The following is a 27701-nucleotide window of genomic DNA, read 5'->3' on the forward strand; positions in this document are numbered from 1 at the left end:
TAGTGCGAGAAATTAGCAGAAAGCATAACTCGAGGCAAAGCTCAGAGCTAGCTCACTAAATTTTTCAAGGAAAATATTAGCTCAGTGATGTGATTGGGTGCTAGAAAGTCCGTGTAGCCAAGTAACTTGGTCAAAAAAAGAATCCCACCCTTTTGAATAGAAATGAATGGGCCAGAGTTACAATTTCCATAAAAAAATACTGTAAGAATGTTGAAAAGAAGCAGCACAAAGTTTCCTTAAACTTTAATTTTTTCTCCTATTGCTCGTTACTTGTATCTTTAGCATACTCTGCCCAAGCAGCTGTGAGGACAACACGGGACAGGGGTGGTGCTCAGCTCAGTGCCTCCCATGGAGACTCAGGGCAGCTGCTGGACGGTTCAGGCGGGTTGGAACTTGGCCTTGCTTTGTTCTTTGCCTCCATCTGTAAATTGCTGCCAAGCTGGCTGCTTCTTCAAGAAGCTGACCACCTCTGTGTGGTTTTGTGCCATTTCACTGTCTCTTCTGAGCTCTGGTGTTTTCTCTGTGCCTGAAGTATTCCTGAGAATTGGGTGGTTGTCTGCATTCAAGTGCTGAGTTACGGCACAGGGCTAGCTGTATATTGCAGGAGTGTTGTACAGAAAGGGAGATCTGGATCCTGGGAGCAGCGTGTGCCCAGGGCTGATCTGCCCTGGGTGGGATGCCACACAAGTCCTGTGAGGAACAGCTGAAGGAATTGGAGGTGTTTGTCTGGAGAAGAGGAGGCTCAGGGCAGAGCTCATTGCTCTCTGTAACTGCCTGAGGGGAAGCTGTGGAGAGCTGGGGGTCAGCCTCTTCTCACAGGTAACCAGTGATAGGACCAGAGGGAATGGCCTCAAGTTGTGCCAGGGGAGGTTTAGAAATGAGGAGACATTTCTGCTCAGAAAGAGCAGTCAGACATTGGGAAGGGTTGCCCAGGGAGGTGGTGGAGTCACCGTCCCTTGGGGGTGTTCAAGGAAAGGTCGGACGTGGTGCTTGGGGACGTGGTTTAGTGACATTGCTCGTAGGGAGATGGTTGGACCAGGTGATCTTGGAGGGCTTTTCCAACCTCAATGATTCTGTGATTCTCTGATCTCCAATCAAAATGGGTCCTCCCTACTTTTCTTCTTTATGGATACAAATTTGTGTCTTACCTTCCAGTCACAAACCAGTGCTTGATTCCACTTGCACTCATTTGTTCTTGTTGAAACTTAATGATCAAAGTATAAAGTACAGAAAGGCATCCCCTTCCTTTATGAGTCTTGCATGAGTAACACATACACATGCGTGTGTGTGTGTGTGTGTTTCATTCATTGTCTCGTTTGACATCCTGTGTTTGGAACTTGGCAGATGAAGAGGTCAGCCATTGGCCTATCCAAATGTTAATTCAGAAATGAATTTCTCAATTTTTTTTTTCAGGTTGGTAGTCCCTTATTTAAAATGAAGGTGCCTCTAATTCTCTTTAATTTCCTATGCAGAAAATGCATTAATGATAAGGCAGTTTTATGTTTATATGCTATTTGAGCTGCTGAAACAACGTTTGACCTTGAAAGGTGTGGGAGTTGGTTTGATATGCCTAAAATTGTAATATAATTTTCCATACCTTGCAACCCTGCTGGAAAATCATAAACCCACCGATTGAGAAATGCCAACTGGAGGATGGGATGTAACCATCAGTGCACTCGCTTCCATTTGTAGACAGAGCAGAATGCCTGTAAAACTGCATGTGTATTTATAGTCCTGTAAGAAGCGTAATAATGATGCATGAATTCACTGTGCTCCAAGTTATCAGCACATACTCACATTTTCCAGATGTTTAGAGCCCTCTTCTGAGCATGCTGAAGCTAGAGAAAATGGTTGCTGAGCTTTGAGCAGGTTTGGGAATGTTACTTTGAAAAGGGGCTTGCAACTTGAAACTCAGTAGAGAAAGAATGGCTGGGGCAAGGGCTGCTTGTGTGTTTTCTTGCGACCATGCTTCTTTTGCGAGTTTGTGTATGCTGGCAATTCAGTGACATTTTCTAGGATGCATTTCCTGCATGTGACAACTCCAGGCCTTGTCTTTGGCAGCTGAGTGCAAGCAGGAGGGTGCTGGCTTGTGTGAAGTTACTCTGGGTTTCCACCAGTTTAACCAAGAGGAGAACTTTGCCTGTTGTGTTTTATTTCCCATCACAACACTGCTTGGCAGTGACAGTATTTAATTAAGCCATATGAGAACTGACAGATATACAATTAAGCCAATTTACTGAAAAGTACCAGAAATAAGTTATACTGCAAATAAAAGCAATCTGATTTTGGCTAAGTCCATTGTAGTGCTTTTTATGAATTCACAACTTCTTCTGCTTTCTTTTCTTCCTCATTTGAGGCAACTCAGAAGATGTGATTGGAAGCAGAAAGGAGCCACAGTCTCAGATCTCCAGCCAAAAGTGTGCCCCTCTTCCCTTTTCATCTCATGTTTATTATGTTACCCTATCAAAGAAAAAGAAAGTTATTTGTGTTACAGGAAAAGTGCTATGTAGGAGTAACTGAAGGAAAACAGGCTGGAGGCTTTCTCAAGAAAGGAGAAATCTCATTGTTAGCTCCTTATCGACAGAAGGCAATGGCCACGTTAAATGGAGCTGGGTTAACTGTGTAATTAATTCGTCCCTCTGAAAGTCTGTGTCATCTTTGCATGTGATTAAGGGGAGTGCAGGGATGAAAGGGTTTGTTTCTGGAGCTGCTTCTGTTTTATTTCTTAAGGTTATTGTGACAACATCCTCCTCCTTCGTATGCTCAGGGCTGTTGTAAAGCTCTTCCAAACCTTGCTTTCCATCAGTGCACATCTGTGCTTTGCATAAAGCCAAAAAAAGCCCCTCGCCCGCCAGGCAGACGTCAAACCCACAAGTCATAGCTAAGCTGTGCAGATGGGATGATGTTTGTCCTCCTTGTTTCTCATTCAGAGCCCTGGGAACTGAGCAGGGAGTGGATGCACACGTGCTTTTGTGGTCTTCCTTTGCTGATGGCCAAGAGTAGGGTTGGCCGATAAGCTGGGAGACTGCAGTGCAGAAACAGAGAGCTCTGCCTGTCTATGGATGGCCAAAACCACGTGCTTTAAAGGAAGAAGCGATGTGGTCCGTACCACGCATCGTTCATTTTTTCATGAATGACTTCATTTGAATGTTGTTTTCTGTCTCTTACAATAATTTATGCTTTAACTGGCTTAAGGAGCATCTACATTTATGTTTCTTAGTCTCACCTTTTGTTTTCAAAGTGTTGGGTATCTTAAGGAGCATTTGTTTTTATTATCACAAGCTTTATTCCTATAAATGCCCCTGTTCTGCCCTACCTGCAGCTTTCTTCCCCAAATGAAACAGAACTGCACCACATTTTCAGATATATTATCTGGCTTAACTAAATTGCTTGGTCCGCTACATGCTGAGCACACACAGGCTTTGCAAAATGGAGGTCACAAATCTTTGCTTTTGCTAGTTTTTCTCAAACCATGTTAAGACCTCATACGAGGTCAGTGAGAGCTGTGAACAAATTAAGATCTGAGTAACTTCACATTTGCCCTTTGGATGCATTTGCACTAATCAGTCTCGTTCCCTTTATCGCTGGCTGTGTCACGTGCTGCTTTCCCACTTCATGTTCTGAGTTTGCATGGCATGGTCGATTATGACCCAGTTTGGATAATTGTCCAAGTAATGAATCATTTATCACTATCCAGAACCCACTTCAGCAAAACACTTAACTGTGCTTTAAAATGCTGTACTTATGAGGAATTAAAATAAGTGATTGCTTAAATGGTCTGGAGGTGGGGAAAGTTGTTTGCTAATCACACTTTTCCCTTACTGTTGTTACTGAAAAATGTTTCCATCTTACAGCATTTTGCAAAAAGTAACAATTTGAGATAAATAAATTTGATAAGTAGAATCAAATAAAGGCAGCGTGTCATTTGTGATTAAATTTGACACTGTGCTAACATCTATCTTCCATAAACTGTGTGGCAGTGATGCAAGTCTTTCCTGCCGGAATCTGGCTCTGAATTATAAAACTGTCTAAACCTTCCAGAAAGATTTATTTCAATTCAAAGATCATTGATTTGCTGGAGAACTACAGAGGGAACCACAGTATTGGTGAAAACCTTTGAAGTGCTCTTTATTTAATCCTTTGTCTTTTGCAAACAAATGCAGCAGAGATGTTAAACGGAATTGCTTCAATCTGGATGCTGTTCCACATGGGGAATGGTGCTGCAGCCTCTGTGTGTGTGTGTTTATGTATCTATATATCTACATATTTGTGTATCAGCTGTTACCAGCAGAGTTGGAAGAGTGAAACATTCAACCTGGGTTCAAACAAGTCTTACGTTATTACTAAAAATCTCTGTTTTTTTTTTTCTTTAAACCACACTGGACGTTGAATCTTGACTAACTAGGTTGTGGAAGTATTAGCGTGTTAATGAGTTGACTCTGTGTGCCAGTAAATGCTCTGTTTAATTTGCTGTTGCAGTTGCAAGAAAATTTCCCCATTAAATTGCAGCAGAGTGTGAGCTGCAACATGGTGTGTGGTTCCAGGACAAGGCTTTTACACCCTATTAGCATGGCAGTAGGGGGAAAGTACTTTAAAGTGCATTACAGAAAAAAAAAAAGTCATTAAAAACATATTTGTCAGCTTCCAGAGAGGCTAATGAACAGAAGCATAATGACATATTAACAGCTTGAGGTCCCCTGCTTTTCCAGGGAAAACTTTAGCCTCACATTCTTCTTTCATCTTGGTATGGAAATGCACGCTAATGAAAGCTCTGTGCAGGGCAGAAGATATTTGAGGGTTTAAGATGTGGCAAAAAAAGGCTGCAAGTCTGTAGCTGCTCCTGTATTTTGTGTAACATACCGAGAAATGCCATTAGAAAGAGCAATGAGAAGAGGCTGTGGAAAAGGCCAAAAAAGAGGTGCTAAATGTTATTTTTTGGTGGTGGTGATGTGTCCCCCAGGAACGATAACTGCAGGAGGTGCCTGATGTTGTCCTCGCCATACGTATTTCTGAGGCTGAGGAGCAATTTTGAGGGGAGGGAGGCTGTTTTTGCTGTTCATTAACCTAATCTCATCTGAGTTTAATAGCTAAAACATGATAAACCTCATGTTCTTTTCATTAAAGAAACCTGTATCTCTTTGCTCCTAGCTCACTACGTGCTATCTGCCAGCATTATTAAAGGGTTTATCATTTTGGCTCCTCATGCATATCACAAAGGGGTTGAAAGGATTTGATCTACAGCCGAAGAACTTATTAGGTGAATCCAGCGGACCCGTGTGCTGTAATTGGCACCTGAATATGCGTTAGACAGATGGTGCCGGAGATTGTATAAGCAAATTACTTCTTGACCACAGCTACTGCTCTTCTGTGTATTATTTCCCAGATCCTAATCTAGCCTTTATTCTTGTCAGAATACCAATGGAAGCGTTTTTTTTTGCTGTTCTTTTTTTTTAAAACTGGTTTCTTCTAAAGATATTAATACAGTAAAATGAGTCAAAACCACCATGGGCTTACAAATGTACAGGGTGTTTTTGTTTGTCTCACTGTAAAGCAGTATCTGTGGGTAACTTTGTCTATGAGAACAGTATCGGATACAGGTTTCCCGTTTGCAGCAGGGAAAGAGCTGAGCACTTATGCAAATGGACAATCTGAAGTGCGCTGACCTTTCCAAGCAAGGAGACTTTCCAGTGCACTGATACGGCCTGTAAATGTGCTTCTCTTCCCTTTTTCTCAAGTTAACTTCATAACCTCTGATGATTACTTAATGATCGTCAGAAAAAGGTCCCTTTTAATGAGAAATATGAAGAGTAGGTGTAGCCTGGATAGACCACGAAAATGTAATGTCTCTGAAATACCACGTACAGGTAACCTGCATGTTTTCATGCTCTGTGTGTAAGCGTAATATGGCTAACTTCATGCATGCAAATGTTGTGATGCTTCAGACAGCATCTGTCTCATACCCTCTGAGAGTGTCTTAAAATCATCTTTGAAATGTGTTTAAAATACACACTTCAGTTCTTACTGTGATGTTCTCAGTCTGTGCTGGGCTACATTTAAAAGCTAGCTTTCCAAAACAAAAAGTGAGCAGTCCAGACTGTTGTGTGTTTCCAAGAGATGGGCTCTGTGAAAATAAAGAGCTACTTGGGGGTGAAATAAAGTCACAGCTGCTGTCAGCTACAGTCAGACTAAAAATACTGCCAAAGGTTGTTAAGGAGGAGCCTCCTGGCCACCTTGTCTGGCCTCTCTCCCCCACTGTTGTTTGGTCTGCTGTGTCATGCAATAAATCAGTAATGCCAACAACATGACTCCAAGGAATCCCACAAATACAAAGCACTTTGCGAGGGGAGAATCAGACTGCTCCATGTGAAATTCTTCTTGCTCTCTAGTGTTCTCTGTCTTTCGTGTGTTTTATGAGCTTCTTTTCTGTTGCATTCTTGGCAATAGCAATCCTCTTGTAGAACTGCAAGAGCAATTTCTGCAGCAGATGTACCATGGCTGCTCAGAGTAACCTAACTACAAGCCAGCTGCATCTCTTAACATCATATATCATAGCTGCCAGCCAGATACCTTAACACCTTTAATATATCTGAAGGGTCTACACCAAAACCACGCGTCATCTGTGGGCTTTGCTTTTCAACGACTACCTTTTATTTTTCCCCATTACCAGGCTGAACAAAATGCACGCTTTAGCTCGTGCTATCAATAAACTCCTGATGACTTTTCCCTAGCTCAGGATTTACTCGTGTAGGAATTTGGAGTTAATGGACCCACGTATGATGCTGTTGCTAAGAAACTGTGGCTTGCCTCTGCTAACGTCCTTTTGCAGTTTCGTGAGTGCCTCCCCGATGACAGTGCTCCCGGTCCAGCCTCTTGTTTGTCCAGAGGAGGGTGTACTTCGCTTGCAGCTTTCTGCAGCAAGCCTATTGCTGGTCTTGCACGTCTTGTAGCTAGGAGATGTCGTAACCTGGCTAGAGACAGAAGGATGATTTAAAAACATAACCCATCCATTTTACACTGGTACTCCGTCGTTTTCATGTTGCCATGGCAAAACTGGAAAGAGGTGCAGAGGCAGCTGTTCAGGTGAGAAAACGCTGCCTCTGCGAGGAGGCAGAAGGGCAGCTTGGGGCTGTTTTCTGTCTAATGGGGTGCGTGAAACCCGAGGTCCCCGCTGCAGGGGTTCCCTTGAGCCACCAGTGCAGAGACGGCTATGTCCTGGTGGAACAGATCATCTCTTGGTCTGATGTTTGCACATTCCCTTGCTGGTTACCACCATTCCTATCACTGGTCACCAGAGAAAAGAGATTGGCACCGGCCCCTCCGCTCCCCCTCGTGAGGAAGCTGTAGGCCGCCATGAGGCCTCCTCAGCCTCCTCCTTTCCAGGCTGAACAGGCCCAGTGACCTCAGCTCCTCCTCATACGATGCAAGTGAAGCTCTGGGCGCTGAAAGCAGGAGAAGAGGATAAGGTTTGAAATACCAGGGGTCCTTTTTGTGCCAAGGTTTTCTCAGTGCTCTTCCCTTCCCCAAGCTGCCACACCAACCCCTAAGGTGTCTGCACAGAGCTTTGTCTCAGGCAGCGCCGGCGCAGCCCCCGTCAGCCTTGTACTTGAAATGGTTGCAAGATGTTGAGAAAGAGAAATGCAAGGGGAGATGCATTGTTCTGCGTTATGCTGCTATACGTAGGGGTGAAGTCCACCTTGGAGTTTTGCTGGTGGGAGTAGAGGTGGCTTCTACACAGCTGGAAATATTTGGGAAGTTGTTTCATATTTGTACAAGTCTGAGCATACAAGGTTTTATATTAATATTGAACTGCAGCAGCCTTGGTGCTGATCTTACCCTGGCTTTATAAGAAAGAGAGTAAATAAACCCCTCGCACTGCATGATCTTAGCTCAGCCTCTGCATTTTCTAAGAACCCGCTAACTATGACACCAGAATTAGTTTGTGGGGCTGTATTATCATTTTCCTGTCTTTCTCTGTCTTTTTGGCCGTAATTAACAGGGACACTCTCTGTCAATCAAGTGCCAAAATGAAATACTTTCTCTTCATCCATCAAAATGCCTGCACTGAAGGAAATGCTCGTTCCCTCAGGCAGCTGCCGGGGGAGAGCATGGAGTGACGGGCCGGGTTATTAACGGGGTGAACCAACTTCTAATGTTCCTGTTATTGGTTCAGCACGTCTGGGGGTCTTGGGAAGATGAAAGGCTCTCAGAAACTTTAAGTCATTTCTGCTGTCAACCTAAAGGGGTTCTTGCACGGGGAAAGCAAGACAGAGCTATAGCTGCTTGGCTTCCAAAAAATGAGACTGCAGGATGTGCTGACTGGTTTTAGGGGTTTTGAGGGTAGCTCAGCTATAGGAGCAGGTAGCACATATTGGGGTAGTGCTGTCCTCATGCATGTCTACTGAAGATCACAGGTGGTTTTGCAAACGATACCCATTTTCATTTGATATATCAGCACTGATTGCAGCTGCAGCCCAGGGAGCAAGTTAATGTACTTTGAGGTCTCCCACCCATCAAGGGCTGGACACCCAGAATTGCTGCTGGATCAGGAGCATTTCAGCTCTGTCCTCGAAAGCAAGTTAGTTGCCAAAATGCCACCGTTACTCCAAGACTCAGGAGTCCAAGAACCACGGGTGTGTTTGAGAATGAAATGAGGTCTGTGAGTCACTTCAGGGGTTTCAACACTTCAATCAAAACCTTTTCTGTTTACCTAATGTTCTCTGTTACTGAGGAGAGTGTTTTCATTTCACTCCTGCTCTGCTGCTGCTCTGGGTTTACCTGCCTCACATGCTGCCGAGGCATTGCAGTGATCTCATCTCTCCGGGTGCCTGGCTGCCATCCCAGCTCCTTGCTTGGGCTTGGCACAAGAACACAACTGGTGGAAAATCCCAGTCCTTCCAGGCACTGCCTGCAAAGTGCTGCTTCCCCAGTTCCATACTGGTGACAGTTACTCCTCTTGTCCTTTATAAAACTTTAATTCCATTGCCTTGCCAAACAATCTTGCTGCAAAGGCTACAGATGAAAACAAGGAAAAGAGGTTAATGCAATATATGTTATCCCTGTCTCCAGGGATATTTGGTTTTCTCCTGCTTTCTGATTGCTAAAATAAATGCCACCAGTGAATGTTTACAAGCACAGTGTTTGTAATCTAGACATAAATGTGAGGGTTGATGGTGATGTCAAGGTTCAAAGCTAAATCACAGAAGCCAGAAAAGTCAAAACAAAGAAGACAGTGCCTACTGCAGTTAGAAAGTTTAGAAATATATGATTTTACCACTGGTTATTGAAATAGAAAAAATGCACTTAAAATCTTCCATGAGGCTTTACGACATGAAAAAAGTTATGAGATTCTCACTCCTTACTGAAAAATCCCACCAATTGCAGAAGAGGTAAAAGCACCTTAACAGAAGCATCTAGAAAACCTAATAAACAAAAAATAATGAGTCCAAATGGGAGTAGCATTTGAATACTATGTAATTAGTATTGAATGCTCTGCTTGTTCTTTTTTTTTTTTTTTCCTGGAAATGTCATAATTTTGACAAATGATCATGCTCACATAGAATGAAAACATCACTGAAAAGAAAGTGTGCACGAAATTCTATTAAAATGCTATTTTGAACACGATCTGGGGATGTGCTTAGACATCATCGAGACTTGTTTGTTTTCTAAGTAAAAGCTCACAATGGACATGCCTTTCAAAATTTTCAATACCTTTATTTTGGCTGTGAGCAGGAGCTTCTTTCATAAAGCAAGACTTGCATCATTGTTCTTCTTGCGAGGGAGCGTAGCAAGAAGAGTTTGCTGTAGGTTGTGTTTCCCATTTATCTTAGAGATGAAGAAATCCCATTTTGTGGAAAGTTAAGCCTGTCACTTCCAACTGCTTGGAGTAAAGCTAGGTGCACTGTGCGCTGGAAAAGTTGAGACATTAAAGATTTTCTAGGACTGCAGCTTGTGTTACTTGTTCTTGCTGTATGGAAATCCACTCGAGCTGAGTTTGAAGCTGTGCATACAGACATAGTTGATCACAGGATAATATTCTTTACAGAGGATACTCTCTTGCTACGTTTTATAGACATAGTTAAGAGAAAGAATAAGTTTAAATACCAGTCTGAAAAATCTGCTTTATTTTAGGAGGAGTTTATTCAGGTCTGTGCCCATGAAAATAAATGGCACTGAAGAAGTGTCTTGAATGTGAAGCTTTTGCTCCAAAGATACAATTGTGACAGGACTATTAAGTACTGAATATAGTCTCTTTTTAACTCTGATTGTATGAATATATTTCTAGATGCTTATTTTTATTCCACATAAATATTTTTGGTGTTACTGGCCGTAGTGGATTGATGGCTCCCAGTTAGAATTAGGCGGTAGTTGACCACAGTAATGTCAAAATAACATAAATTACAAATAAGCCCAAACATCTGTGGCATGGTACATCCACAGATGACATTCTGACACGAATTGAGTGTTTTAAACATAGAAAAAAAAAGGCCTGGATTTCTCAGTCTGTAAAACAAGGTAATAGTGCTTGTGTGCTTCATGGAGTACAGGTCTGGAATGCAAAGGGAATGTTGTAGGAAACACTGAGCAGGGCAGGAATTGATGGTGGGTGGCTCTGCTGGCAGCATTCGTGCAGATGCAGCATCTGGTGTGATCCTCGGTGTCACCTTTATCTGCAGGGGAACCAGAGCCCCCTCCCAGGCTCTCTGAGACAGCTGCTTTTGTGTGAGCGCCTGATAAAACTTGACCACCTGATTTACTGTACTCAGCTTGTACTGTGCTCTTCCAGTGGTTGAATTTTAGCTTTTTAGAATGCTATGCCAATAAATTTTAGCTTTTTATAATGCTATGCCAGTATAGTTTTTTTGTTTTTTTTTTTTTTTTTTAGGATAGAATTGCTAAGCCCAGCATTTTGCTAGTGTCACTTCTTAAGGTTTTCAGCAGCTCAAGAAGTCTTCCAAGGAAAGTTAAATACTTACTTTAACAGTATCCTCCATCCCTTTTTTCATCTATGAACAGTGAACACAGACACTTTCAAAGAGAGATTTGCAGGTTGCCAAGTTTCATGACTTTATTGCAAGCGTCATAATCATTGGTATTTTTCATATGCAGCAAATATATATTTTTTAAATTATATTTTAAGTTTCTAACCATTAGGTTAAGAGAAGTGAAATCTTAAGAGCTAAAGGAGAATCTCAGAAGCATCAGCAAAAATACCCAGTTTGGCTGTTTATTTTTTATATCTTGTGATTTTTTTAAGGCAGTCTCAGGACTTCTGGTGACCTTCTCTGATTACTGCAACCCCAGTAGATTGGCAAGACGATATTCATTAGTCTCTCAGCACTCACAAGGGCACTGCTTCACACACTTCCAGATGTTCGGTGGGAAACAAATCCAGCTCAGTTGTCTTCTAACAATTTCATTTTATTCAAAACCCAGAAAAGCCCTGCAATTTATTAAATTCCCTTCAGGAAGTGTTTTCTTCCACCTTTGACACTGAGGAGATGGAGCATCCTGTTTACGCCAGGAGCTGCTTGTTAAACCAGAACAATTCATAACTCGCAGTTGAAGGGCAGGGAAAAGCCACACGAGTCCCTCACCCGCGGTGGCATCTCGTGTTTGCGCTTTGTGATGTTTGTGTGCTCCAGTCCTTGTATTTATGGATGGGAGGGGAGCGCTAAGGTTTAGGTGACCTATCCAAGACGGTGGAGTCAGTTTTGGGCACAGTGGCTGCTGTAGGCTCTGCAGAGCCCAGCACCACCATCCCTCTCGCAAGCACAGCTGGGCCTCGCTCCTCTCCAGTCAATTCGGAGCAGCTGGGTGTCTGGCCCGTGCTGCCGTTGTGTTGGCGTGCAGCATTTTTGTCGGCCGCTTCCTTTTTGTCTAAATAAAGTAGCTATTGTTTAGGAAATATAATAGCTGCACAATTAGCTAAAGAGATGACAAGGAAATGGTTACCCAGCAGAAACACGAGAGCAGCAGCTCTGAAGCCGGGTGCCACCGCGTCGTCCGGCTTTGGAAAGGGCTTTTTGGTTCTAGGCGAATTGGAAGTGAGTTTCTCCTGCAGGAGTTAGATTTACCAGTTTGGCATCGTGCCTGCTGCGTTTCTCCGAGCCTGACAATGTTCCTGGCGTGGCAGCTTGCAGCTCTCTGGGGAGTTAAGCATCTCAAATATTTCTGAGAACAACAATAGGCAGGCTGACAAAGTTTGGTGGGGTCCAAATTTGCTGAAGGAGCTGTGGGCTCCTTCTGTTCAAAGCACCGCAGGAGCAGCAGGACCCCTCACCGGTTGCTTTGTTCCATGCTCTCCCTGTCATAAGCATAAACACAGCAGAGGAATTTATCTTCATTTTGGGACTTTCTTTCGGAGTGAGCGGCAGTGTGTTATTTATTAGTGTAGCTAATAGAGCTTGGGGAGGGAAAGGCAAGTTTTCAGGCATGGGAGCACTTCTTCAGCTCTCTGATACTCTCATAGCTCTGGCAAGACTGTTGCCAAAATATAAATTTATTGCTGGTTTTCTACGTGACCCCAGGCAGTATTCTAACTAGAGTAAACATCAAGTTTTTTAATTTTTAAAAATTTAGCCAAACTCTACTGAGCTTCACCTCACTCTTCTGGGGTGCTAGCCCTGATTTAGAGAGAAAGAAACTGAGGCAAAGCGCAGTGCTTTCCAGAGGGCTGATAAAAAAGTGGAAAGCCACAGCAAAGTGCAAGAGCTTTTATCTCCCTGTTCAGTGCAGACCTATTGTGGACACAAAATTTCTGGAGTTTTTGAGCATCAGATGGAAATCACATCTACCTGGTGCTCAGATAGGACATTTGGAAGGCTTTTAAAGCAAACAACTGCATAAATTGTGACTTTGGTGGGAGCACTCTAGTTCCATGAGATGTTTGTGCGATATATTCAGGACTCAGACAGAAGCCATTTCGCTCACAATGATTCTTCATTTTTGTGGCTGTTGTCATTCAGGCAGTACCAGGAGCAGGCAGGTACCAATCCGGTGTCTAATACAGGAAGATTTGGACCTGTGGTGGTTATGTCACCACTACATAACCACCCTCACTACGTAACCACCCTCACCCTCTTCTCCAAAACCGCCAGTCCCTCTGTCTTCTAGCAGAGGACAATTTCTGTTCTGTCCTGGGAGCCTGAGCTGCCGCTCTAGCTGGGAGCCAAGTGTCCATGCGTCAGCGTGTCCATGCAGATGGGCATGGATTAAGGAAAGGTCAATTTCTGAATGTGCCCAAGCTTCTACATCTGGCCTTTTGTTCTCTAAGGGGAACATGGACATCTGGCCTTGAAATGTGGCTCCAAAATTCTCATCCTTTTTCTGCTTTGTGCTAGGATATATGCTTTTCAACGGAGGGGCAATGTCATGAGAAATTTCATAAATCTGATTCCAGATCGCTGGATTCAAAATATACCTGCGTATTTATGGACAGTTAAAAACTGACATTTTAATGGAAATAGTTAAAAATCCAACTTTGAAAGAAGCTCCCACAACATTAAAACAACAACAAGCAAAGCCCCAAGGTCTGAATAAAACACTTTGATTATTAAAGAGCTGTCGCAACCCCACAAAGCTCCACTTCTTGATGTCATTTTTCATTTCCAAAAAGGTCAGATTGGTAAGGAGAAACTAATAAGCTGAAAAAAATGACCAGCTTCATTTCTGGGCATGTTTTCCTCAGGAGCTGCAGGGCCATTTATTGGTCTGATGGCTTTCTTCTGCATCTGGGAAGCTGTGAATGCAGCTCTTTGCCAGTTACATAGAAAATATTTACAGCCCAAAGAGGCCAGCTCATTAGTAATTACTGTAATGAGTTCTTCACAGCGTTTCTCTGAAAGGTGATTGAGCCCCTAATGTAGACACCAGATATTTTTTCTTCAGTTAATGGGGTGGTAAATTATTCCTGCGAGGGGGCTCATTGAATGCCTCCTTTGAAACAAGTTAAAGACTACAATGGAGAGAAAAATCTGTAGGACTCTTCATACCAGCTCCAGGAGAAAATATTTATGGAGCGTTTCAGAGCCGGGTCTTCCTGACGATTCTGCACACAGCAAGAGTGAAAGGTTGGGTCATGTAAATAGCGATATCACAAGCAAATGGATGGAGCAGATGCTGCAAAGTGTGTTTTCCAGCTGTCAAGGTGCATGGCAGCTCGGGGAAAGGAGAATGGGCTCGGTTTGCTCAGATGCTGCCTTGGGATCGTGATGGCCACGGGCTTTGCAGGTCAGCTTCTCATTGCACTGAGTGCGAGTTGTGCAACCAGTGCCTTACTGGTACTGGAAGGGGGAACACTTGTCTTGAGCTTCGCTTTCATGAAAGCAGATTTCTTCTACTAGCAGATCAATAAATTCATTGATGTGTCCAAGTGCAATTAGCAAATGCTACAGTGGGAAAGCTTCCTAATCAGAATCGTTTACCAGGCAAAACCAAAATGTTGCACATCTTGCACGTTGGTTTTTTTTGGATCCAGCAAAAGACCCATTAATCAACCTCAGAAACACGTATAAGGCCAGGCATCAGTTACAGCCGAACTCTGTAAAGATCTTTTCATACACTGTACGCAGCTGGCACGCTGCCACGTGCCATAACCCCAACGTGCCTGCAGGGTCGGCGCCTACACCTGCAGGACTCTGGGGTGGTCCCAGGCCGGGGGCTGCAGCTTTCACAAGAAGGGTCCCAGTTTCTCCTCAGAGCTGTGCAGAGGGATGCAGTCATTGCTGAGGCTCTGAGAGAGGGTTTGAGAACTGGCTGGGATTCCTCATATGGCTTTGATGAGAAGCAGGTGTATCTGGAGAACATCTTTGTGGTGAGCGGGGTTGTTCTCGGTGCTCACATCACAGAGAAAGTTGGTCTTTGACTGTAAAAAAAAAAAAAAAGTCAAGAGGCTGACCAAATCAGTTTTACCTTCCTTTCCAAAGGAGTTATCGGCTGAGACGGGTCCTGTGGGATGAGGAGGCTCCCTCTTGAGCACAGTTTTGCTTCGGGGGACCTGAGCCTTGTGGACGTCTGTGGGTGACTGGCGTGGCGGTGTGGGTAGAGTTGGGAGGGTGGTGTTAAGGAAAGGCCCAAAGCGCCTGGAATATTTCTTCCTCTCCGCAAACCCAACCCCATAGCTGTTACTCGAGAAGCTGTTTTGTAACATTAGGCCATAATGAATTGCACAATTTGCCCACACACATCAGTGCCTTTTGCTGGGTAGTCAGAAACCCTCATTAGAGGCAGGCTTTCCCTGGCAGCCCACACATTAAAGACTTCTCTGTGCTCGGTGGGACAGATTTTCAAAGGATCGGTGCACTCCGTGTGCCTTTTGCCTTTTCTCTCAGTGGGAGCACGTCTCCAGCCGCGGTGACAAGTGCTGACTGCTTGCAGAAAAGTCCAGCTTGAACATCTTCTTGAGTTTTTTTGCTGCAGAGTCAGGTGAAGAGCCCAGGGATCCTTACTCCGTGTCCCTTGTTAAAATTATTACCGTGTGTGTCGTCTTTCATTTAGTCAGTCCCGCTAGCGAGAATTAATTTTAGACTTTGCTGGCTTTTGTCCGTAGATCTCAGGATATATCATCTACAGTTTATTTTGCACTCATCTGGGCAGTAGCTGGAGAGTGTAAAATGGGATCTCCTGGAACAACTTAATTGCTTCAGCCTCTTTCTCGAAGCAGCTGTTGGCATGAATGTGCATGGATACATAGACACGTGTGTGTGTTTTTTCCCTCATCTCTGACAAAAACCAATAAAGCAATTTCTTTTCTCCCCTTCACATCCTTTGGGGATTTGTGCCCTAAAGCATCCTACAAGAAAACCAGCACATCATTGATGACCCGCTCTGGCTTCTGGGGGTGGCAAATGGTCCTTGCCTAAAAACCCACGCCGCGCAGTGCCTCGGATAGCAGCGGCCACAAAAAGCAGCTCTCTCGAAATATGTCATCTTCTCTTATCTCGTAGGTGATGTCGAAGCAGTAACGGAGAATTGTTACGGTTTCTTCACCTCTTGAAATTGGTCCTCACAGTGAGGAAACATCAAAATTGGAGTGGGAGAAGCTGGGAAGCTGATGGGGCTTTGATAGCTGTAAATTTACTTGGCTGCTTGTCTCGCTCATGGCGTTACTGATGTATTATCAACCTGAAGCCACGAGGACTGATATGGGGAGGGAAAATAGTGATTTTTTTTTTAAAGGCATCAAGAAGTACCTTTGGAACTGAGCAGAACATACCCATGCTTCTACTTAGGTCCATAGTCAGATTTTTTTTTAATTTTGTGTTACGTATTTGCAAAGAAATTGCCAGGTTTGGTGACGCTCAGCAGAAATAGTTACTGCCTAGCATCGAGAGGGATGGAAAGGCTGCCTCGTTAGCCTTCTTGCTTAGATTGTGTGTACAAGGCAGGGAGTTCCTCTTGATTGGAATGAGGAGCATCAAATATCTCTGCGTACATGATAGGGGATCATGGGAGGCTGTGACACAGGACTCCCAGAGCACGTGTTGGAAGTAGGCATTTATTGTTTTGTTTTTGCTTTGGTAGCCGGAGGTTCAGAAAGTCCTGTTTTACTTCCCCGAAGAAGCCTCAGACTGCTTTGTTTTCAGATACAGTTTTCCATTGTCTGCATGTTTTGGTAAGCAAATTTTAAACATAGCACACAGACAGATGCTTATAAAATCAGCCCAAGTCAACAAGTCAAAATCAGCACAAGTCACTGTTTTTTCTGCATTCATTCTGGGAAATATTTGTTCTGGTATCTGTGGCATCTCTCTAGACTTGGAGAACTGCCAGTGAGAGAAGCATTTGCCCCCCAGGCAAATGGAGCTTAATGCGCCCCAGGCTGCACAAACAACACTGAACTTCCCAAAGGGTAAAAGGGAAGATAACGGGGAACACGGAGCTGTTGCTTTGGACAAGGAGGTTAAAATAACTTTAGATAAAACCATCTGTCCTCAGGAGGCCAGGAGGGATGGGACGGGCTCAGTGCTCGTGCATTGGTGCTGGGATGACGACTTTCAGGACTCGGTGTCTGGCAGAGCTGGGGAACTGCCTAGGAGTGCTGGGGATAAACCCCAATAATAGTCTAAATTGTTATTTACTGAAGGAAATATACATTTTTGCTCAAAGGCCATCTGATTTTTGGTAAAACGGCAGTTTTGGGAAGTTGTATGGCACTGGTGCAATCCTTGTGTGCACGTGAATGGAGGAATGCTGCACCCTGATGTTCTCCCTCTCAAGAAATGTAACTTCTCTAAGAAGGCTAAAGCTCCGTGTGGCTTTTATTTCCCTACTTCCATTTTTGTTGGAGGAAAAAAATAAATCACACCAGCATCCTTTAGTGGCATGAATCCTGCCCGATGTGCAGAGGTTTGTAGCATTTGTGCTGGCAAACCCTCATTTCTAGCAGTGTGAACAGAGCACAGCAGTTGTCCTCGGGAAGGAGAAAACACTGGCTGAGTACAGACAGTGTACACGGGGAATTTCCAGAGGATTTTGGTCAGAAAAATGAAAATACTGTGCTGGGTTTTGGTGCAGAACTTGTGCCTTGTGGAAGGAGACCAGGAACCGAAGGGCAGCACACAGACCTCACTGGCCACGCTGCAAGCCCTTGTTGCAGTTCCCTTTGCTTTAATCTCAGGGCAGCAAAGCAAGAAAAATGTTCTTGTGGGAGTGCAGAAGGAAGATGTTGTTTTGGGGCGTTCAGTCCTTCCAAAGCAAACTCTGTCGGTGAGGATGCTTCTGTGCCTTCACCCCTGCACTGTGCAGATGTGCCCGCTCTGTTACAGACCCTTTGGGCAAGCTTTGCTCCTGAATAGGTTTCTGGCCAATCCTTGCTACTCTGAATTTCATGGTAAGATCTTCTTGGGATGGACCTAGGTTGAATACATTCCAGTTGCCTGCTGTTCTTGAAACCAGTCTGTCAGGGAGTCCTAAATAACGCCCTGCCTTATGCAGAAGCAGCAGGAGCAGAGCAGGGTCTGCGATCCGAGGCACGGCTCAGCTTGCTGGCAGCCACAAGCTTATTGAGGGCTTTTGCTGCGTGAGACACCGGCAGAAAGAAAATACTCTGAAGAGTTACTTGAGCCTCATTTGTTTAATGAGCCTCCGGTAAAGATGAAAGCTCCCCACTTGCGATGGTTTGAAAGCAGGTTGCGTCACAGACTTTTCAAATGGGCAGAAATGCAAAGGTTTGCATTGTGCAGAGAGAAATTTTGTCATTAGTTCGTGTCGTTAGAGCCTGTATAAATTGCAGCATCATAAAAGGCATAAAATTGCCGGGGGACTTGTGTGGAACATGGCGATTCTGATTTGTGATGTGCTGCCACACGACTGGGGGCAGAATCCCATACAGGATACCTGGGGTTTGACCCTGGGAGGGAGAATTTTAAAGATTAACAGGGTTTCAAGCACTGATAATCACACAGAGATAAAATAAATGCTATTGTAGTTGATAGTCTTGCTCTGTGGTACCCTGACTAATAAATAAAAAGCCACTTTTACCTGGTTGTGCCTTTTGTGTGGTCTGAAGATCTGGGACCCAGCACATGCAGGGAGCAGGTCTCTGAGCTGGGAGCCAGGAGACTAATTTTTTCGTATTTTTATTCTAGCAGTGACCTGCTACCTGACCTTGAGCAATTTGCTTTCTTCATGGCTATGCAATGCTGCTCTTTAGATTTGCCAGATCTTAGGGGAGAAAGCTCACAGGCTTGTTTCGTAACAGAAGCTTCAGCTGGGGTTTTGTGAATGCTGATATCAGATGAATTTATGAAGAGTAATATTTGCAGCTAACGCTTCCGTGTCACCGTATTTAAGTGCATCTTGTTCCCATCCTTATCTCAAAGAGAGAAAATGGCCTGGGCTGCCCCAGCATTTTTCATCCCCTTTCTGCTCTCTGTCTCCCCAGCTGTGGAGTCACTGCACTCCTTGAACGACCAGATCTCCCATTTTATCGTGAACAAGTCAAAAACGCTGGACGAAGACGAAGATGCCTTTCTGCCTAGTGAGAAGGAATCTCTGAAAAGTGCCATGATGCTGATGAGGCACCTCTTAATGGACGCACAGGTACAAAACCAATGCACTCCCATCTGTTACAACAACAAAAACGCTTTTCTCAGACCCAGAGGCAGCAGTTCCTTTGTAGGGATGGTTTTAGCAGTGCAAAGCAGTCCCTGAGACGTGTTTAAAACAGACTTGGGCTTCCAGAACACACAGCTGCAGCAAGGCCATCTCAGTGCAGGGAGCAGCTTTTGATGGGCTAGTGTTAAATTTAGGGCTGGAGATTGATATACCTGTGGATGGGAATCCAGTGTCAGCCCAAGCAAAAGAAAATCATTTTGCCACTACGCATCTGTGCTGATGCCACTTTTAGACGTGCCAGACACGCAGCTGAGCTGTCGGTTTAGCCTGGCTCCAAAATGTCAGTTAAAAGTCAGGAAATTTTGCGCAGATGTTGCTTCGTGTCTTTGCTGCTTCTACACAAAATCTCTCCCTCTGTAGGTTTATTATGTTGGAGTGTTTCCTTCAACCTATAAAAAAAACAACCTCTGAAATATTTATTTTATATGTATTTATTTTTTATACTGCCCTGTAGTCTTTATTTGCAAAGCCTAGATGGAAAAAGGCAGCTGGTGGGGAGGCAGGGTGGCCAGCCCTCCAGCAGGGCTCACGCTGCCCTTGCACTCACAGCTCTCCAGGGTCAAGAGCTCCACTCCTGGGTCCCTTTCATGGGGGATTTTTCTTGTTCTGCATATTGCAGCTTGTGCCCATCACCTCTCATGAGAAGCCTAACAAGAAAATAAAAGCAGAGGAGATTATTGCTGTAAGGATTAGCTGTGCTGTGTGCACAATAATCTTACCCAGGGTTTTTCCTGATCACTATCCCATGCCAACCCCAGTTTGCCCTTGTAGTTACCAGCCCGGCTTGGTGCTGATGGCATCACCACAATTAGCCACACCTCCGCTAATCAGACAGTCCCCAGGGCTCGGTTTTCTGCGACTCACTGGCAGCTCTTTGCTAGTACCTAAATGGGAAATGCAAACAGAGAAAACCACACATTTTCATGTTTTATTCCCATATTCTCCCAGGTGGAGCCTGGTGGTTATCTTACACGTCTCTCTCACTTTCAAGGCCCTTTGGTCCTAATTACTTTAGCTAATAGGGCTTTTGTTGCATGCAAGAAGTGAGCTGGGAATCCCTGGTGTTAGTGACACGTAGTTTAACTTTGGGTATTCTTGCATATGGAGTGGGGGAAATGTATTTAGGTGTGCTGAAGTTTTAGGATGCTCAGTGCTTACAGTCCAGTGGGACAGATGGACGGGAGAGGCAGTCGACCCCAAAGACCAGAGACACCGCCTTAGCAGATGTCCAGTCAGGCTTTGTAGGGTACAGAGCTCATCTCTCTTCTCTGTGTCTTTAGCCAAATCACCTCTGTTTTTTTCCCAAATCACTGGTTGGGGCATTGCTGCAAGGACATGGAGAAGATGAAGGGTTAAACTGTGCATTTGGATTTGCACACGCAGCCTGTGCTGCAGGTGGGAATACCTTTGGAGAGTCAGGCGTGAGAGCAGGCAGATGCTGACAGGCATCTGCATGCTGCAGATGAAATAAATATGGGGCAAAAAGTGCCTATGGAAGAATTCCTTATGCAGGAATTATTTTTTTTAGCTCCTGAGAAGTGCTTTAGTGCTTGTTAGCTGTCCTAAATGCATACAAAGCACCGCCTGGGTGACTGGTGAAGGAAATGCCAACAGCAGTGGGAAGTGCCATGGCATCCCCGTGGGGCACCTGGGTCTGCTCCGAGGCAGGACAGAGCCTTGTTGGGGCTTTTGATTGGGATTTTGGAGCTGGAGGGATGACAAGGTGGGCAGTAGCAACAACGAGCAAGAGGATGGAACTGAACAGGTGACAACTGAACAGATGACAACATCAGGTACCAAAAAACCCAGTGAAATAAATCTCTTGGGGAACGGGAGGAACACAGGCTGGCAGCAAGCTGCCCAAAGAGGAGCATCACACAGGGCTGTGCGTGGAGAGCACGTGCTCGTCACCCTGGGACTCTAAGTACAAAGGGGGAAAAACTGTCACCAGCACAGTTGTTTCCTTCCATTTCCCCTGATCCCAGCCCACGAGGATGGGCACTAAACGAGACAGGTTGTGTAAGGCTCTGCACAAAGATAAGCTGAATCCAGGGTTTGGCCCTTCTGCTTCCTCTCCAGCTCTCCCTTGGCATGGGCCTGGTTCTGGCTGGCAGGTGGTTTGGGGAGAGAACATCCAGCTGAATTTTGGGGTAGGAATTAGCTGGATTGCTAACCCAGCAGAATCGGCTGATGCGGGGGGTGGTGGTTAACGGGCATTCCTCGTTCTGTGGTGCTGCTTTTAAAACACATCCTTGGGGATGACTGCCTCAAAGTGCTGCATTTCTGACGTGGAGAGAGATCGTACAAATCTTGTAACTCTGGACACCAGCAGCCCAGGAGTCCACCAAGGGTCTAGCTTTGCTCTGGGGTCTTCCACTTTGGATAAATGCTCAGAGTAATTTTTGGTGGGGCTGTGCTGCAGGCTGTGTGCATCCATCTGTGATGATGAGGAGACAAAGCTCCCCAGTGGGGAGCAGAGAAGCCACAGCAGAGCCATGGGCAGTTTGCTCAAGGATTCACAGCTGTGTGATCTCAGAGCCAGAATTTGGGCTCCCATCTGCTGAGTGTCAGCCCAGTCCCCTCATTAGACCATATTTATTTCTCTGTCGGACTCTCAGAAGAACTGTCTTCCCTGTCTGACTTGTCACTTGGAGGTCACTTGTTGGCAAAGGCAGAACAGAGAAACAGCCCCTACAGAAAACCATCTCCTCCCATATGCAGTGGGGGCATCCTCACGTGGACATCGGGCATTGCCTTGAACATTTTGCATCGATCCTACCCAATGTCACTGCAGAGCAGCGTGGGCGAGTGGAGCACAGAGCTGCTGCTGGGGCTGGCCAAGAGGATGGGATGTGGAGAGGATCCCCCAGCAGCGTTTGGGGACAGGTAATAAGCTCAGTGGAGGCCGTCAGCTCAGATTCTGCCCAGGGAAGACAGAAATTTAATGAAAGTCATTGCAGTCTGCGGGGATCTTGACCCCGGAGGTCTCCATCCAGCCCGGGGAGGGTTTTCTCATCATGAAAACACCCTGCGGGAGGGATTGCTCGCTGCCAGCCACGGAGCATCACCCTCCCTTTGGCGGGGGCTGCAGCTTTGCCTCCAAATTGCTCATTTCTGCTGTTTGTGTCGGGATTTTGGCAGTGCCGGCGCGGGGGTGTCGAGGCGCCGTGTTCCCTCAGAGCACTCAGCGTGCAGTCTGCTCGGAGGGCACGAGAGGGGAGAAACCCGGGGGGAAAACAGAGTAATGCTACGTGAACTAAAAGCTGTACCTAGATAACGCTGCTGTGTAAAAGCAGATCGGGAGGAAAGGTACATTTACGCTCTCTGACATGTTCCAGCCTCCGCACAGTATAGGGATGAATAAACAATTTCATTTCTGCCAGCCAGCCCCGTGCAGGATGCTATTGCACGGGTACGGCCTTCTATGATAGATTGTCATTGCTGTCAATCACTTCTGACAGTCCTATTATGCCTGGGAAGGATGTTTGCTCTGTGCGTGGTGTTTTATAATCCTCAGAGGTAGAATTTTATAGCCGAGCAGTGTTTTTTCCTCCAACGTTTCCCTCAGCAGGATTTATTGCTTCTGAGAGACACGTGACTAGAATCCATTACACCTCCCAACTTTAAATCTTCCTTCAGCAATGCCTAAATGACTTTTTTTTTTTTTTCTTTTACTTTCTGTTTCTAATTGCTATTGTGAGAGATGTGCCTGGTGTAGAGCAGAAGGTACCCAACAGCTAAGGGCTGCATCACAGGCATCAGATCTAATCCAGTGGTTTGCTGAAGGTATTTGTCTAATGAATTGACAAGGTGCACCCAGGCACCGGCAGCAGCCTGGGGTAGGTTAATATTCTCCCTTATAGGAAAGTACGTGTGTTAAAAAAAAAAACAGACTCTTTCATATTCCCGGATGCCTGACCTTAAAAGCCAAGCTTTCAGGAAGTTCCGAACATTTAGCTACTTCCATAAAGCGTTGAATTGACTTCAAGTGGATTTAAAACTCTTTGGGAGAACTGCCATCTTCTCACTCATTTCCTTTCTCGACAAGGTGCGATTGTCATCGGGGCCCACTTGGGCACTGCTGCAGCGGGGATGAATACTCAGAGATACAATCTTTCGGTGTGGACTGGACTTTTCAGATGTGGACGTACCGTGAATAATGAGTTAAGATAGGATTAGCCTAGTGTGGAGCAGCCGGCTTAGATTTAATTGGATTTCAGTCGTGGACTAGGTGTAATTCAGCGAGCATGAGGATGTAGAGATATTTGACTGCATCCCTGCTGAGGGGCTCATTGCATTCTTACATGAAGAAAGACAATAAACCAGGTGGTAGTGCTGGATGAATTTGTTAACAGAATACTACAGATATTACCCCAAAATTTTATCAGGAAGAACCTTTTCATTTACAGGTGGAAGGTTTTTTGTTGTTGTTGTTGCTTAAAATCGCCACCATGAGCCCCTGAAGTTTGACACCGGGGTTCTGTGATTTAATGATTTAAGGTGAGAGGAAGCCTTTCAGTTTTTGCAAAAAGGAGAAACCTCCTTGATATGAGTGACTTCTAACCATTCGATATCCCACCAGCTACTTTTATATATATATATATTAGCCTCCAACCAGAAAAAGAAAAACAACAACAACATAATTTCTTGAGCTCTTTCAAATTACACTCTTTTCTTCAGCAGTCTCCGTCATCTTTCCCAGACAGACTGTTACCGACGCGGCGGCGATAGTAGCTGCAAGACGGGTAGCAGTGGTGCTATTGCATCAGCTGACCTTTAAAAATAATTCTCATTTTCTACAGAGGCCTGTTGTACAAACCCAACCGTGTTGTTGCAATATTGTGCTTGCTAGTTAAATGCTTTCCACCATCTGCTCTTCAGACTTGTACCAGACCAAGCTTTAGGAACAAAACGCCGTGACCTTTATTTTCATGTGAGTGGGCTGTATTAGTACCTACAGGAAGAAATGGGAAGGCAGAATTTACCCTTTGTTTCAATAAACTTGAATTGTTTTGAGTTCTGAAAGCATACTTGCCACACTGATGTGTTGTGGGGGATGCAGAAGTCGATGCGACATTAATTCCCCTCTATCGAATAATATAAAGTACAATTTTAACCTGGTGTTCACGCATGGCAGTGTTCACCGTTTGTAAGCAGGTTCAGCTTGGAAAAAAGCATCAGATAAAATCAGGACAGGGGAAAGTGAAAAATAAACCTGCTGTTGCACACGCTGTATTTTTTAAATTAATCTTGTCATCCCATTTCCATAAGCAGAAATCTTCTGAGCCCCTTCCAAGCCAGCAACCCGTCTTCTAATGATCGTGCTAGGGCTAGCCTGAAAAGGAGCACAAAGGACTCCCACTTCTCTTGAAGGAGAAGATAAAACGCGGCATCTAGCAAGCTCCATCAAGGCCCGTGTTGTCTCTAATGGCATCATTAGCATGTGTTACACGAACCCGGTCTGTGGCGCCTCTCCCTAAACGTGTACCTGACAACCCGCTGCCTCTTTTCATGGTCTGGGAGAAGAGAAATTGATTTGTGGATTGCTTCTGGTAGCTCAATCTATTAGGAGAATGATGTGCTGTATAATGAAGGGAGATCAAAGGTATCCTTAAAATACTGGGTGCGCAGCAACGTGGATGCTGCTGCCTTTGCCAACACAACCCCACACATCGTTAGGTATCCACAAACGGCCAGGCCTGCAGGAGCTACGATCCCTTTGAACGTCACACCTTGCTTTTTGCTTATTATTCATCGCCTGTTTTTAACTGTCTGCAATATTGGGTCGTATGGGTTTGGTTTCTCAAGGCTGGTTTTCTCTGCCCCTCTGTTTTAGTGGAAGGGAGAGACTTCCCAAAATGTCTGATGCCATGTAGTTAGTGGGGTGGTTTCCCTCCCCCATCTGGACGGAGGAAAATACAGGGTTTGTGCAGCTCCTGGTGCTTGTCTGAGGAGGCCAAAAGCCCGTCTGGTTCACACCAACCCCTCACATGTCATCTGCCAGTTAATAATGCAAAGCTAATACAGATCTGAAGATAATTTTTCTCTCAGTATTTAAAACTGTTGGGGCTGGAGAAAAAAAAAAAAACACATTCCGAATTTGTTAAATCCTTCTCCATACCGAACATGGAGGGAACCTAAATTCGGCTGGTCTGCCCTGCACGGATGGGTGCTGCTGCTGGGGCTGCTGCCATCCCTTTGCTGCGGTGCTGCAGAGTGTGCAAACTGGGGAGGAATCCTGCAAGGAAGCCAGCACGTGTTAGGTTTGTTGCAAAGGGACTGGGAATCGAAGAGTGGCCAGTGATTATGTGATCCCATCCTACTCTCCTCTTTTTGCCTGCCTTTTCTGTGAATTGGGCACAGATTTATTTCCTTGACATTTGGGTAAGCTCTCACTAAGGTTTCTGCTTGGGACCATAAGTCAGGGACTTGGCTTTCATTTGCTTCTGCCTTCTCCGTGTTATTGCTATGCAATGGATGGATTCTCCTGCTTGCAATCACTGGAAGAAAATATTTATATCGCTGGGTAACAGTACTGAAAAGCAATATTACATTTGCCATCACCTAAGTGCTGCAAGAGCAGGGCTGTTAGTAATGCATTAGGTAAAAGATGCTTCAGTACAGTGTCATCGGGCTGCCTCTGATTTCCTTTCCTCTCTCTTATTTTGTTCTGCTTTGGTACTGGAATATGCTCATTATTCAGAGTTAGGTTTGATATTTGTAAAAGCTCAGAGATAGTTTCAATATTTGCAACCCTGCAAGAGTGAAAGACTCAAAAAAAAGAATCCCTTCTGCAAACAGGAAGATACAGCCTTGTGTTTAAAGAGTGCAGCAGGGAGGTTCTCCACAGGTCTGTTTTTCAATTAATTGCTTATAAATTAATGGAGACTTTTATGTTTTCATTGTTGTCTGGAGGTCATGCCAGCGGAGAGGGTCGAACCTGGATGTTGTGTAGCGACCCAGCACTGTGCTTCATGGAGAATAACATACATATGTGTGTGTGTCAATAACAGAGAGGGGGTTGGAGCAAGGTAGATGCCTTTCTTGAAGTCACGGAGAACCAAGACTAGTTGAAAGAGGAGGTTCACAGAGAACCCAGATCCCTGCAGACAGCGGGCATTGCAAATCCAGCTTGCACCCAGACAACTCCAAAATCCCCATTTGTCCAGCCCCTTCACTCACCAAAGGCTCTCCCACCTACGAGTAGTTGGCTAAAGGCAGCTTTTCAGCCACAGAGACCTGGTAAATGCGGAAGAAAAGATGATGGCAATCCCGTGTCACTTAAGAAGTGATGTATATTCATGTCTGGGGGTGGGGGGTGCATGCATGAGCGTGTGTGTAAAACCTCTGCAAGCGTTAATTAGAGTTCATGAGAGATAAATGAAAAGTATCCTCATAAATGTGGAAGGAGCAATTAGGGAGGCTAGAGTGTATCTGCTATCGCAGCGGTTTATCAGCAATGCAGATTTCCAGCTAATAAGCAAAGAAAACACCAATTGTGGAGCAAACAAGTGGAACAGAAAATCCTGCCTAGCTTTCTGTCCCCTGCTCTGTTTTTCGAATGAGTCAAGGAAATGAAAACTCAGGGAAAACGTGTTCTCTTCTCTCCAAACACCACTCGGTAGCTGGGTGCGAGAAGCCTGTAGGAAGGCAGAGATAAGAGGGGGACAGCCCGCGGCGATAAGGCGTCGTCATCCTTATCTGCCTCGAGATGGGCATGGATGGAGCTGGTGTAAAGCAGGCAGCAGACATTCATGCTGCATGGCGTGCTGCTAGCATCCCTGCTGACATGGTCCTGCTGTGCCCTGTGCAACCAGGGAGGTGAGATGGGGGCTCCCCTGGGAGCTGGGCTCTCCCCAAATTCAGGGGGCTCGCCTGGCTGCATCGAGCCTGCCTGCTCTGATAGCTTTTGCTTTTTTTTCTTTTTTTGATACTGCTTGCCCCCAAAGGGAGCTCTGTCAATGCTGCACTGTGGTAATAAGGTGCTCGGATGCCCACAAGCTCCATCCCAAAGCAGTTCCCCCAGAGCCGAAGCCACAAGCTCGCTGCCTGCCTGAGCCCACCCGGGCTGCGCACGCAGCCAGCCAAGCTCTACGCTGGTATTTGTGTCTCCGAAAGGCTGATAAATATTTAATGGCTCTGCGAGATTGAGTGTTTGCATTCTTTCCCCATGTATCAACAGTTGCTCTGAGTTCTCGCTTGAGAAAGATGAAGTTCCTTCTCCAGATCTGTGCCTCGGATGCTGGATAGCGAGCTGATTTTGCAAGCAAAAGCCCTTTTGTTTCTGAAAGCTGATGCTGATAGAAGAGCTGGTTTTTAGAAGAGAATGCTGGCCTGCTATTGATACTGGAAAGAGGCAAAAATATTCAAAACAGCCCTGGAAGTTAACCCTGGCAGCAGATCTTGTCCAGATGTTGCAGGCCCGTATACTTTAACTCCTTCTAGGCCTTAGGCGAAGCTGCTCTGCAAAGAAGGCATCAGCACACGTAAGCTCTGGTTTTACTTGCACCAGGATGTGACAGACTCCCTCGATTTTCTCTGCTCTCCAATTGCCAGAGCAAGGCGATGGATTTGCTCGTTGTGAG

At 45.2% G+C, this 27701-nt stretch overlaps 1 protein-coding gene across 1 annotated transcript in view; it reads left to right on the forward strand.

The window, feature by feature from the left end:
* Positions 1-27701, forward strand: part of KAZN (kazrin, periplakin interacting protein) — a 179375-nt gene that overhangs the window by 32001 nt on the left and 119673 nt on the right. Inside the window, exon 2 of the mRNA XM_038166572.2 lies at positions 18884-19041. Within this exon, the coding sequence (XP_038022500.1) occupies positions 18884-19041 (158 nt within the window). The remainder of the gene's footprint in view (positions 1-18883; positions 19042-27701) is intronic.

This window comes from Anas platyrhynchos, chromosome 22 (genome assembly GCF_047663525.1).
Source record: "Anas platyrhynchos isolate ZD024472 breed Pekin duck chromosome 22, IASCAAS_PekinDuck_T2T, whole genome shotgun sequence".
NCBI lineage: Eukaryota > Metazoa > Chordata > Aves > Anseriformes > Anatidae > Anas > Anas platyrhynchos.